At 37.2% G+C, this 13,999-nt stretch overlaps 1 protein-coding gene across 3 annotated transcripts in view; it reads right to left on the bottom strand.

The window, feature by feature from the left end:
* Positions 1-13,999, bottom strand: part of MID2 (midline 2) — a 159,273-nt gene that overhangs the window by 119,484 nt on the left and 25,790 nt on the right. For all 3 annotated transcript variants that reach the window (XM_036271211.1, XM_036271212.1, XM_036271210.1), the window contains exon 3: positions 3,231-3,326. In XM_036271211.1, coding sequence (XP_036127104.1) covers positions 3,231-3,326 — 96 coding nt within the window. The remainder of the gene's footprint in view (positions 1-3,230; positions 3,327-13,999) is intronic.

The raw sequence follows: 13,999 nt of genomic DNA, 5'->3' as shown, positions 1-13,999 counted from the left end.
AAACATACAATGGACTAAAGATAGTCTATTCAATAAATGGTGTTGGGAAAATTGAACAGGTGTATGCAAAAAATAGAACTAGACCATCTTCTTACACCACACACAAGAATAAAATCAAAATGGATTAAAAACTTGAATGTTAAACTCGAAACCACAAAAATCCTAGGAGAAAACATAGGCAATAAAACTTCATACATTTTTCATAGCAATATTTTCATGATATATTGCCTCAGGCAAGGGAAACAAAAGAAAAATAAACAATTGGGAGTACATCAAATTAAATGTTTTTGCACAGCACAGGAAATCATTCACAAAATGAAAAGACAACCCACTAATGGGAGAACATATTTATCTATACATCTGATAAAGTGTTAATATCCAAAAGTTATTTAAAAAACACATAAAACTCAACACCAATAAAACAAACAATCCAATTAAAATTAGGCAAAGAGTTTGACTAGACACTTCTCCAAAGAGGACATACATATGGCCAATCATCATATTAAAAAATGCTCAATGTCACTAATCATCAGATAAATGCAAATTAAAACCACAATGAAATATAATTTCACACCTGTCAAAATGGCTATCATAAATAAATCAATAAACAACAAGTGTTTGTGAAGATGTGGAGAAAAGGGAACCCTCATGCACTGTTGGTGGGAATGCAGATTGGTACAGCTACTGTGAAAAGCAATATGGAGTAACCCCCCCAAAATTAAAAATGGAATTGTCTTATGACCCAGTGATTCCACTTCTGGGAATATATATGTGGAAATCCGATACACTAATTTGAAAGAATGAATGCACCTCTATCTATGTTGCAGCGTTATTTACAATCACCAAGATTTATGAGCAGCCAAATGTCCATCACTAAAATGAGTGGATAAAAACGTTTCAGTTCATTTACACAACAGAATACTACTTGGCCATAAGAAAGAAGAAAATCTTAGATTTTGCAACATGATGGATGGAGCTGGAGACCATTATGCTAAGTAAAATAAGCCAGTTGGAGAAAGACAAATACCATATGATTTCACTTATAGGTGGAATCTAATGAACAAAATAAACTAACAAATGAAATAGAAACAGACTTGGTTAGAGAACAGACTGACAGCTGTCAGAAGAGAGTGGGCTTGTGGGACTGGGTGAAAAATATGAAAGGATTAAGCAAAAACAAAAAAATAAAACATTCTCATAGCCACAAACTACAGTATGGTGATTACCAGAGGAAAGGAGGGGTAGTGGTATGTAGAAGACAGTATAGGGAGGATAAATGTTGATGGACGAAGACATGACTTTGGGTGGTGAACACAAAACAATATACGGATGATATATCATAGAATTGTACATCTGAAGCCTCTATAATTTTATTAAGCAATGTCAGCCCCAATAAATTTAATAAAAAGGTTTTAAAAGAAATAAACCCAATACTTTAAGACATCTACAAAATAGCCCTGGCCAGTTTTGCTCAGTGGTTAGAGCACTGCCCCTCACACTGAAGGGTCTCGGGTTCAATTCCCAGTCAAGGGCATCTACCTGGGTTGCAGGTTCGATCCTCAGCCCCTGTTGGGGTCATGTGGGAGGCAACCAATCGATGGGTCTCACATCGATGTTTCTCTCTCGCTCTCTCTCCATCCCTTCCTTCCACTCTGTCTAAAAATGAATGGAAAACTATTCTCCAGTGAAGATTTTTTTTTAAAAAAAGAAAGAAATTTACAAAATCATGACTGGTTACTCATAAAAGAAGATTCTTTTAGTTACAAAATTCTCTACACTCTCTTAAATAGGAATCCCTAAATGGGTTTAAGAAATGAGATCATAATAAAATTATTTTATTGTTATAATAAAACAAACTTGGACCATTACATTTATTTGTCACACAATTAAATTTAGAATTAGACTGTTGGGTAGTACATAGAATTAGAAACATTTTTATTCAATCACTGCCCACAACGAGTCTATAATATTTTACACAACTGTCTACACTTTAAACACTTCTATCGCCTCTTCAGTAAAATCTACATAAAACCAAGGGCTACAGTGAAAGTTTTACACTCTTGAGAGAGAGAAATATCTTTCTTGTATTACATCCACTTAAGAAGAGTTTGATTCCTTTCATAAGATGTGCTCTAAAATTTGATGTAGGTAACAATTTTCAAAATCCTTATACTTGTGTAACACTATAAAATTAGCAGACAACTTTAACATAGATACCATTTGTTAATAAGAATAAGTGGAAATGTGATGAGTGAGGACCAGGCAAGGGGCATGGGAACAAAGGGAGAAGAGGCTAGGAAGAGGAGTTGCAGTCCTGATGATATTGTTACAGAAACAATACGGCACTGAATGAGCCTCACCCTACCTTGAGGACCCAGATTCCCAACTTCCCTATGACACCACAACAATCTCTTCAAGGAACTATGATGTCTAGTTTGATGAAGGAAGAAACACAATTCATGTCTTATTCTCATATTGCCTGATATTTGGAAAGGAGAAGTGATTGCCCCTTACACTGTTGTCTCCACAGCTCCTCACCACTGCCTACTTTTTTTTTTTTTTTTTTTTTTAACAATAAGCTATCTTCCACTTTTTTTTTAGAACACAAGCATCCTAAAAAAAATGAAACTTCCTAGAACTACCAGTCAGTCCTTCACTCCAAATGGCTGAGTTACATTCTACAAAACTCAAGCCCCCTAGCAATTCCACTTCTGGAAATTTATCTGAAGAAACTCAAAACACTAATTCTAAAGAATATATGCACTCCTATGTTCATTGCAGTATTTACAATAGCCAAGATTTGGAAGCAGCCCCAGTGCCCATCAGTAAATGAGTGGATAATAAAACCATGGTACATTTACACAATGGAATACGACTGGGCCATAAAAAAAGAAATCTCGCCATTTGGGATAGCATGGATGAACCTGGAGAGTATTGTGCTAAGTGAAATAAGCCAGTCAGAGAAAGACAAATACCATATGCTCTCATTTATATGTGGAATCTAATGAACAAAATAAACTAACAAACAAAATAGAAGTGACTCATAGATACAGAGAACAGACTAACAGTTGTCAGAGGGGATGGGGGTTGCAGGAATGGGTGAAAAAGGTAAAGGGATTAATCAAACAAATAAACAAACAAACAAATAAATAATTCAAGCCACCACCCCCAGAAAAAAGAAGGATCAATACAGGTCCTCTGAAGAAATCACAAATATTTCTGTTACATACCTCAACCTGCTGGCAGATTTGTATTAACTTGGCCATTTGATTTTCTAGTTCGCTGTTACGCTTAACCAGGTTGGTGAGGTTCATCTCTAGAGTTTGCTGTCATTGAAGAATATGAAGCAAGAGGGAAAAGGGTAAGAAAAAAAAAAAGAAGAAACATTCAATGAGCTTGAGAACCAACACCATGTATAGATCAGTCAGTCAGTCATTCATTCAGTCAGTCAGTCAGCAAATACACTATTTCCAAGATTCATTGAACACTTGCTATGGGCTAAACACTCTTCTTTCTAGGTGCTACTTAATAATGCTGTACATTTGGTTCACTGTCATTGTTGGGGAAAAGTTAACATTCATAATTTTGTGGATGTAGAACTTTAATGACATTAAAACAACTTTATGTTTTCTGTAATATTTAAACTTTTAAAAGTATTTAATAGTCAATATTTCATTTTTACTTCATAGTATACCTGTGACATGGGGAGAACATGTATTATTCCCTCTTTTACAGATGAGTAGACTAAGAAAACTATAATTTATTGAATGATTATTACTTGTCAGACACTATGCAAGACATTTCCATACATATCATTGAATAATCATAACAACCCATTAAGTAAGAGACGTTAGCATTTTACAGATGAGAAAACTGAACTTCAGAGTAGGGGTAAAGTGTTTTGCAGTTATATAATTAGTATATGACAAAGCTAGGGCTGGAACTCAGGTCTCTAGCCTTCAGTCACAGCTTTGCTCCAGAATTCCATGATTTTGTGTGTGTTTTTTGTTGTTGGTAACATTTTATATTTATCAGTAGATTCCTTCAGAATAAAAGATGGAATTTTAAAAAACTATCTTTATTGTTGAAAGTATTACATATGTCCCCCCATTTTCCCCCATTGCCTCCTCCTCCCTGCTCCCACCCCCACCCAGGCCTAAACCACCCTATTGTGTGTGTCCATGGGCTATGCATATAAATATATAAGTGTGGGATTCATCAAAATCTAGCATCATATCTCAGTTTCCCTCCTTTGGCACTAAGAAATAGCCTATGGCAATGCCAAACTTTAAAACACAAACCTGACTATATCAAGATAGGATATCCATTGCTTATCACTGCTTACTGTTATAGAGATACTTTTAGGTACACTTTGAAAGCACTCTGCAAATCTGTTTTATATAACATAGTTCAAAAGTACTCAGAACTCAGTATATTTTCAGTTGAGCAAGTTACTCTCTCCCATTGCTTACATTACAAAAAAAAAAAAAAAATAGAATGTTATTCACTCCCAAGTCTTCAGCTCTGGTGGTTGCTTCTACCTCAGGACCTGCCCCAATATCCATTCCGCTCTCACTCACCATCCCAATACTCTTACAAAGTCTGTTACCAATGTAATACCCTAACTTCCTGGCCCTTATTCTGCTAGCATTTTTCCCGTTGGTTGTGTTCATTGCTTCATTGCTATCTCTGTAGTTTTTTATGGTTTGTAGTTGTTCAAAGTTCATGTTTTCAATGGGGGGGGGGGCAGGACAAGGGAAGTGGGGAAGGGGGAAAGGACTCATGTACTTGGCCCCTTGTCTACTAAGGAGCTGTTGTTCTTTATTATCCTTGGCACTGTCCAATGAATCTATCCCAAAAGATGTATTCCCCTGGATATGTGTATTTCTGGGACCAGCAGTTTGATTTCACTTGTTCTCAAACTGGATTATGAGAACCAGTTCAATTTTTGCTTCCCTTTTTCTCAGATGTTTTTTTGTTTCTTTGGCTTTTTTACCACGGAAGTGATTTTTCACAGTTCCATTTTTAATGGCTTGGGCACAGTGGCTCCCCTGGCCTTCTTTAACTCCATGACCATCTCAACTGTGGCCTCCTTAGTAAAGACAGAGAGGGAAGAAGGAAAACAGAAGGGCAGCAATCATTGATTTGGGCATGATATCTAAAGTAAGTAGATATCAGAGGGGAAAAAAGAAATGGCATTTCAGATATTTAATACAACAAAAGGAATTAAATATATACTCTGTTTAAGGTGCAGTGACTTCAGAGATAAAGAGGAAATGAGATTAAGATGGGTCTTGAAAGATAACTAGGACTTTAATAGACAGAGATGGAGGGAGACAGGATGTTCCAGGCACTAGGAATAACATGAGAAAAAGTGAAAGCGATTAAAGTATAGGACATGTTCAGGGAAGGGACTTTGAGTTTGGCTAGAACAGAGGGTACAAGTGAAAGTAGTGGGGGGCAAGACTGGAAATGGACATCAAGGTTCTGTCATGAAGGTCTTAAATGCCTAGGTGAGGAGTCTGTACCTATTTTTTAAGCAATGGGGACTTACCAAAGGCTTATGAGTAAGATAATAATATAATCAGGGCTGCAGTTATGAGATCAAGCTACCAGAAATATGTGGGGCAGACTGAAACAGGAAAGTCTAGGGACAGGGACACTGGTTAGGAGGAGGATACAGTGTTCGGTGCAGTTGGGAATGCAGGTCTGGGCCAAGCTAATGTGATCATTGAGGAAAAACATGTTTCAATCAAAGATTTGTCACTGTCATATATGCAGAGAGTGCAAGAAAGGTAGCTGGATTTAGTAATTAGAAGTCATTGGTGATATTTGAAAAATAAGATTCAGTAGAGGTTTGGAAGCAGATGCCAAACTGTACAGGGTTAAGTACAGAGGCAGTGATAAAGTGGAGGTTACAAATCTGGGCTCCTCTTAAAAAGTTTGACCGTAAGATGAATATGACAGAGCTGTAGTTTGATGAAAAGGTCCAGCTTGAGTTAGAAAGTGGGCATTGGTAATGGACCAAATCAGTTAGTGATTTCCTGTAGCAGAGTGGTCCAGATTTCTAGATCAATGGAAACCTCGTGTATTACAAATGGCTAAATTGACATGTAGGTAACTATAATCTAAACTGATCAGTTCAGAGCAAATATAATATTAGAAATCTGTGTTTCAAACTGCAATGTTTCCATTCAAACATAGGATGCCACAGGGAGAATGTTTTCTAACAAGTATATGCAACCTGTTGTAACACTTGTCATGAAACTGATATCTCATAAATAATTCATAGTGCAGAGCAGGACTAAGATCCCTGCTGTGTGTTTCTCATTTATGGCCCCAAACTGAGACTAATATTTTCTATAAAACCACTGAAAACAACAAGTAGGGCTGAGCATATAATTTGTGGTCTGATTAGACTATGCACCTTGAGTTACCATTACAAATTTATGGCAAATGGTTATTTTGCTCCACAACCCTCCCCCCCACCTGAAATTTGCAGAAGGCCAGCACATTTTTACAACACACAACTAGAGCTGACAAGATGACTCTAATTTCAACCTAATTAATATGAAATGCTTTGAAAAATAAATCTTTAGCTAATAAAAACACCATCTGTTGATGGCTTTTTGCCACTGTTTTCTTACATTATGAGAGATAATTTGAGGAAAACACTGAGTATTTACTTACTAACTTCCTATTCATTTACAAGAAATTAAAGCCTCCCCTGGAACTGGAATTGATTCTCAATAATTGAACATATGCACAGGGAGGGGGTAAACTGACACAATTATGCAGTCTGTTTCCTCACCCTTGCTTCTCATGCCCAGCACTGACAAATCATTTAGAACTAGGTATTCTGGGCCACTCTAGGTTTTATTAATTTGTCCAAGCAATTATCTTGTCTATACTCTGGCTGAATAAACAAAAAAAATATACATGTATATGTACATATGTCTACACACATGCACATGTATATATATAAAATCTTATGTAAAACTAAAAATGACTCTCCATTGTTTTGTTTGGTTTTGAAAACTTGATTCATTTTGCTCTTTTCTTGTGCAGTCCAGTTAATGACTGGGCCAGGCTCCCTCCATTTAAGCCTGGTTAGTGCAGTTTTCTCAGAACAGTTGAACCATGACAATGAGAGAGAGCCAAAGTGTCAGGGAAGATTGGAATGGAGATATCTTCTGGGAGGAAATAGGGACAGGAGGTTGGCAAGGGGAGCAGGATGAAGTTCCCATTTCCTGCCTCAGGAGGTTACCTCTGCGTTCTTCTATGCTTCTCCTGTGTGAGGGTTAGAGAAGCCAAATGAGCTATGAAACTGTGACACTCTCTTCCTCTCCAGATGACAACATCATTAGAGCTCTCACAAAATTGTACATATGTCTAAACAGCAAAAAGTGAGGGGAAGATTGGGTTTATTTGCATAACTGAGATTTTAAAAGGCCCAAATTAGCTATATTGGCAATCTCCTACATGAATGCCATTTTTACCCAAGTTCCACTCCATTTGTGTAATATAGATTTGGTCTCTTTGTTTTCTTTTATACCCTTCCCAAAGAGGAAAATGTTTTGCCACTTCTGAAAAAGCCAGGCACAGGCTATTCTATTTCCAGACAGCATCCCGTAAAAAGAAACAGCTTTTTTAAACCTCTCAAGTAATTACTGTTTTTTGTTTTGTTTTGTTTCGTTTTGGTTCCCTAGTCACAGGTTATTTCCGGTTACTTTTTCATTGGCTACCTCAAGAAACCTAACTATACATCAAAACATCAGTTCTTGCCCTGGCTTGTTTGGCTTAGTAGTTAGAGTGTTCCATTCCCAGTCAAGGCACATACCTGGTTTGTAGGTTCAATCCCCAGCCCAGGTCAGTGTTGTGCAGGAGTCAACCAACGATGTGTCTCTTTCACAATGATGTTTCTCTTTCTCTCCCCCTTCCTCCCTTCCACTCTCTCTAAAAATCAGTTGAAAAATAACCTCGAGTGGGAATTAACAACAACAACAACAAAATCAGATCTTCATTAAAGCCAAAGTGATTACTCTGATGGCATACATTTGACCATGATCTCCATTTGTCATGCTCTGTGAAGGCACATGCATTTACACAATATGAGCACAGTTACAGACACCTACCTGAAATAACAAGTCTTACAGCCTAAAAGGTGGTGGAGCTTTCTGTCTTATGGAAACATGTAGTTTTGCCACCAAGTGGCTGTATATTCTCTTGCTTTCTAAAAGGTAAAAGGTGTCAAATCCTATCAGAGTTGTTTTTCTTTTTAACATTTGTTTAATCCTCACCCACAAAATATGTTTTTTTTTTGTTTGTTTTTTATTAATTTAGAGAGGGAGGAAAGGAGAAAGAGAGAGAGAGAAACATTTATGTAAGAGAAGCACTGATTGGTTGCCTCCAGTATGCGCCCCAACTAGGGATTGAACCCACAACATTTTTGGTGTACGGGATGATGCTCTAACCAAATGAGCCACCTGGACAGAGTTGATTAAAAAAATAAAATAAATGTTGTAAGGGGGACATTACCTAGACAAGATCCCAACTGTTTTGATGTGGGAATTGAATCTTGGAAGTACAGTGAGACAAGTGAAGGGGATAAAAAGGTCAACTCATTCCAAACCTGAGCCTTCCCAATTGACAGAAGATAACTTCATCTTGAAAAATCACCTGAGCCAGAGATCCCATTACTAATCTTTGACATGTTCTTTTTTGACATCCTGTCTATTCACAGATGTTCCCAGCTCTTCCACAGGCTAGAAGTCAATACCTCAAAAGTGGGGTCACGTTATGCCTTCTTTTTTTAACTGCTTGTCTTAAAATACTTAATTTGCTTTTGCTTCAGTCTGTCACATTGTGTATCAATTACATATGGCCTTTCAACAGCAGAACACATCATCTTTTCCATAAATGAAAGCCCATACCCTATGCCAGAGTTTTATTCTTTCCCCAAACATTTGTTTGCTACTATATAGATATGGGCTATGTCCCAGAATGGGATGCAGGTGATATACTGGATGTATAAGATCTACTCTACCTGAGGCTTATTAGAGATAACCAGACCAGTCCTCAAGCCAGGTGAAAAAGGTTGTTAATCTTCTTCTCTTCAGAACTTTCTGAAATCATCCAGCAAAAACCAACACCCCCTCAGTCACCTTATCAGAAATGCTACACGAACCATCCCACATCTTTTCTTTCTCCTCTCTTCAGGTGCATAACATTGTTAATCTCTAGTTTATGTGTGTAAATTATTATTTGGACCTTCTAAATGAAAATCTGTACTCAAAACCTAAATCTGGTGTTTATTTTGATAATTCTTAGAATAGTGAGTCAAAGTTAACCCTACTTTCCTGTAGACCTCAATATTGTATTCCACTTGCCCTATTACTCTTCAGTACCTGACTCTCCTACACATCCTCCTCTTGCTCTTCCTTTATGTTGAACTTCTAGATCATTAGTGTGCTGTAAGGCTCAATCCTGGGCCCTCATTCAGCTCTACCTCCATGCTAAAAACACTAAATTTATTTTTCTAGACTTTATCTTTCATTCATCATAAAGGTCTGAATTCCAGCTCTTTCTGGTTCTAAGAGTACCCCATGCTGTCTGTCCTCCAGATATTTGAACAAACTATTTTATCTTAACTAGAGTACTTCCTATCCCCCACTGAAGCCTTTTCTCCCCACAAGGGGTCCAAAAACCCACTCAAAGTCTATGTTGATATCACTCCTATGCTCTCTCACAGTCCTCTATGCTTCTTCTATCATAACATTTACCACAATGTTCTTCAACTGAGTCTTTGTCTGTCTCCCCATACTAAGCTGAGAACCCCACTAGGGTTGGGACTATGGTGTCTTCATAACTGTAACCCCTATATTTCTTCTGGTGCTTGGCACCTAATATGTGCTCAGTAAATGTTTGCTAAATGAGTAAATGTTGAGTCACCCACAATCACATCAAATTCAAATCTAAAGTCAAGTCATCCCACCCAAACTGTTAGCCCCTTAATAATTCCTCCATTTCTATCTCTGTTATCACCATTATTCAAGACATCTACTCAAAGATAATTTTTGAAATTCATTCTCTCCATCACCTATACCCGCTATAATCATTCACCAAGTCCTATCAATTGTTTCTTCACAGTCTTTGTCCAGTTTGCCATGTTCTCCCACAAATCTGTTCATGATTCCATTTTTTAGCCTGATGACTTCCTTTCCCTGACTCTTCCTCTGTGTTTCAGAGTATCCTGTGCAAACCTTTGTCAAGGCATTTACCATACTGAATTAGAATGTTCTATGTATGTATCTATCTCCCTTACTCAGCTCAGAGCACCTCAGGACAGGGACTGTGCCTTATTTTGTGTGTTGCCAGCTTCTACTGCAATGGCTTGAACATTTTAAGTGTTCAGTGAACAAAATTTGCATTTATTAATTTTTTGTAAACTAATGAATGAAACCCTAGCCCAAATCCCTGGTGCTACAGTTTAATTTATTGTCTGTTTTATCTGTGAGAAAGATAAAGACCACAACATTAACTCATTGTATCAACCTTTTATGAACTTGAATGTCATTATCACATTTTCCCTTTAAACTTCACTTCTTTGGGTTCAATAATTCTTGTTTCCTTAATATTTCCTCACCTATATTATATTTCTATAATATGTTCTTTTGCCCAATATCGACAGACAGCATTTTCATCCACTCAAGAACAATCTCTGAGTAAATATTTTGTAAATTGTTCTCGGACTAATGATTGTTAGGTCCTTTCAGATGTTGATAAGAAGACTTAAGACAAAGAAATAACAGAAAAAAAGAAAGATAAGAGCACAGATAGTTGGAGTATCTACTTGTTAAACTTTCTCTGAAACCTAAGACATAATAGAAATCATCTTTGCCCTGGCAGGTTTGGCTCAGTGGTTAGAGTGTCGGCCTGAGATCCAGAGAGACCTGGGTTCAGTTCCCGCTAAGGGCACGTACCTTGGTTGCAGTTTGTCCCCGGCCCCTGGCTGGGGTTGTGTGGGTGGCAATCACTTGATGTGTCCCTTTCACATCGATGTTTCTCTCTCTCTCTTCCTCCCACTCTATCTGAACAAAAAAATGGAAAAATGCCCTCGGATGAGCATAAAAAAAAAAAAAAAAAAAAGAAATCATCTTTAAACACACAGCCTTGTTAATGCTACATGAGAACAGAGCCAGAGAATCAATATAATTATTAGAAGAAAAAGAATAGAAGTTCAAAAGAGTCTCAGCACACAGTATGAGTAGAGATGGAATAAAATGCATTTTTACTCATATATATATATATATATATATATATATATATATATATATATATAATAAATAATGGGAAGCAAGTCTTAGACAATTAAGAGACCATAGAGAAGCCAGATCTACAAGCAAGAAAGATCTTACTATAGTGAGATCTTACAAATAGGGTTTAGCTGAGACACCCCATGGCAGATATTACCCCCACCTTCATACACACCCATTCACCAGCATACCTTAGAGAGTGAAAATCTGGACTCAAATTATTTGCTGTCATTATACTTAGCTCCTGTGATTTAGTACCTAAATGAGTGAAATTGAGAAATACCTTTTGTTTTTTGTTTCCTCATCTATGATAACCAGCCCTGGTCTCCACTGGAGATTTTTCTTATGAGAATATAAAAACTTGTTCTTTTTATTAAGGAGATCCTTAGTATCAGGATGGATTCTAATGAGGTCCCAACCCCCTCTAGGGTAGCCACAGAATACTTACCTTACACTCTCATATCCAACTTATCCACAGATACCCACAGAAAATTAACACAGACATTATCTCCTCCTCCACACAGGAACACATTTATAGATACACATAGACACACAGACACAGAGTCCTCCTCAGCCACTCATCTATGCAGAAACACACACTCTTGTTTATAGTGACACGTGTATGTATACGCAAATACACCCTCTCTCAATTCAGTCTCTTAAAGATATTTCTCTCTTCTTTTTTTGTTTTTGTTAATTCTCTCCCAAGGATATTTTTCATTGCTTTTTAGATAGAGGTAGAATGGAAGGGTGGGAGGAAGAGAAGGAAAGAAGGAGAGAGAGAGAGAGAGAGAGAGAGAGAGAGAGAGAGATTGCCTGGTTGCCTCAACTGGGTCGGAGATTGAACCTGCAACCCAGGTACCTGCCCTTGACCGGGAATCAAATCTGCAACCCTTTCTCTAACCACTGAGCCAAAGCAGCCAAGGCTCTTTCTTTCTCCTCTATATATACTCACACTGGTTCAAAAACAGTGAAATGCCTATTGGTAGGTATGTTGAGAGGGCATCTATCTTGGCAGACAGAAGTGGGTGTCAAGTAGGTGAGTGGACAAATGCCTGTGAGAAGGTAGTGGCTGAGAGAGAAAGGGTGGGTGGATGACAGAGTAACTGAGTAGAAAGAGGACAAGTAATCAACTATAATAAGATTCCAGAATATCATATTTTCCAACCTTTTAATTCTCACTGTGGCTTTCCTTTGAACATTCTCCTAGTCTCATATCTTCCTTTTTTGTCTGGCAATCTTTAGCTCTCTGTTTCAGTCTCTCTTCGTGTGTGTGTGCACGTGCACATGTTTTACTTTCCCATAACAAAAAGCTAATCCTAGTGCCAGATAATATTTTATAACAACAAGATCCCTGATGTGTAAATGTAACTGCATTTAAGAATTATTTGTAGTAATGAATTTGTGGAAATGTAATGAGAAAAAGAAAATGTGCTTGTTTATTCCTTTCAGGAAATTCCTCTATTCCCCCTGGTTTTCATCAGCTATATTTTTGGCAGGCTGTGGGCATGGAAATATGAAGACATCACTCTCAAAGAGAATTATAATAATTGTATCTGATTTATACAGATGCCACCATAGGGTTAGGCAGTTGGAAAATCCAGCAATCAAAATGAATAGGCACTTAAAATTAAGGGCATGTCATATGTTTGCTAAAACTCTGTTTTTTAACATTTTCAGTAGTTCACAGGATATTTTTTTCAGACTTCTAAAGAATTCATGATGACAAGATAGATTTCTATCTTATAGGATGAGAACCAAAGCAAGCTATAGATACTGGTATACTTCCTGGAAACTCATTACAAAGATTTTATTCATTTGGATTATGGACTATGTGTGCTAGACACTAAGGAGGATATTGAAGAAATAAAGTATCTAGTGCCTCACTCAAAGAATTTATGGTATAGTTGGATGAAGTGTGTTGGAGTGGCCTTGTGGGGTTTCAATGGAGCACTAAAGAATAGGTCGGATTCCTAAGCAGGCCAAGAGAAGAACATGAGTGAGCATGAAAGTTCAGAATGAGGAAAGAGAGTGGTATATTTAGCAGACAGTTAGGAGGTTACCCTGGGTAGATGAAGGTAGCATGTTTGAGAGTGGTAGAGGGAAAAAGACAGAAGGGCAGCATGAGGACCAAGTTGTACAGGATTTAGAATATCAAGTTGAAATTGGCCACCAATAGAGAGCCACTTAAGTTGACCTCTTTTTATAAAGCCAGTATTTATTAATACAAAAATATCAGTCTTTTCTAAGGGGACAAACTCATGTGACAATGAAAACTCTAAAATGTGAAGCAGTTTTATAGAAAGGCAGCACATATCATGAACTAATCTATATACTGTGTCTAGTAAGTGAAAAGAGAGATAATGGAGCAAATAACTACTTTGATAGGACTTACTATTATAATAACTGCCATGAACACAATTATTATTTGAAATTGAAGAATTAATTAAACCACCGGTAGTCTTCTGAAGGACATGCAAGTAGACCAAACAACTAAAGATGGATAATAAACTATACTCACTAAGTATCCCAAACCCTCTAACCCATTTTGACTACCTGTTAAGAAGACAGATTAGCTTCTGGTTATTCTGACCTTGCATCTATTACCTAATGGATTGTTTAGTCTTTATTGAATAAATAAATATTAAAGAACATTAATCCTAATCAAGGATGTTTGTACAAAG

This window comes from Molossus molossus, unplaced genomic scaffold (genome assembly GCF_014108415.1).
Source record: "Molossus molossus isolate mMolMol1 unplaced genomic scaffold, mMolMol1.p scaffold_m16_p_2, whole genome shotgun sequence".
NCBI lineage: Eukaryota > Metazoa > Chordata > Mammalia > Chiroptera > Molossidae > Molossus > Molossus molossus.
The sequence above is the reverse complement of the archived record's forward strand: the minus strand, read 5'-3'. Positions and strand labels throughout refer to the sequence as shown.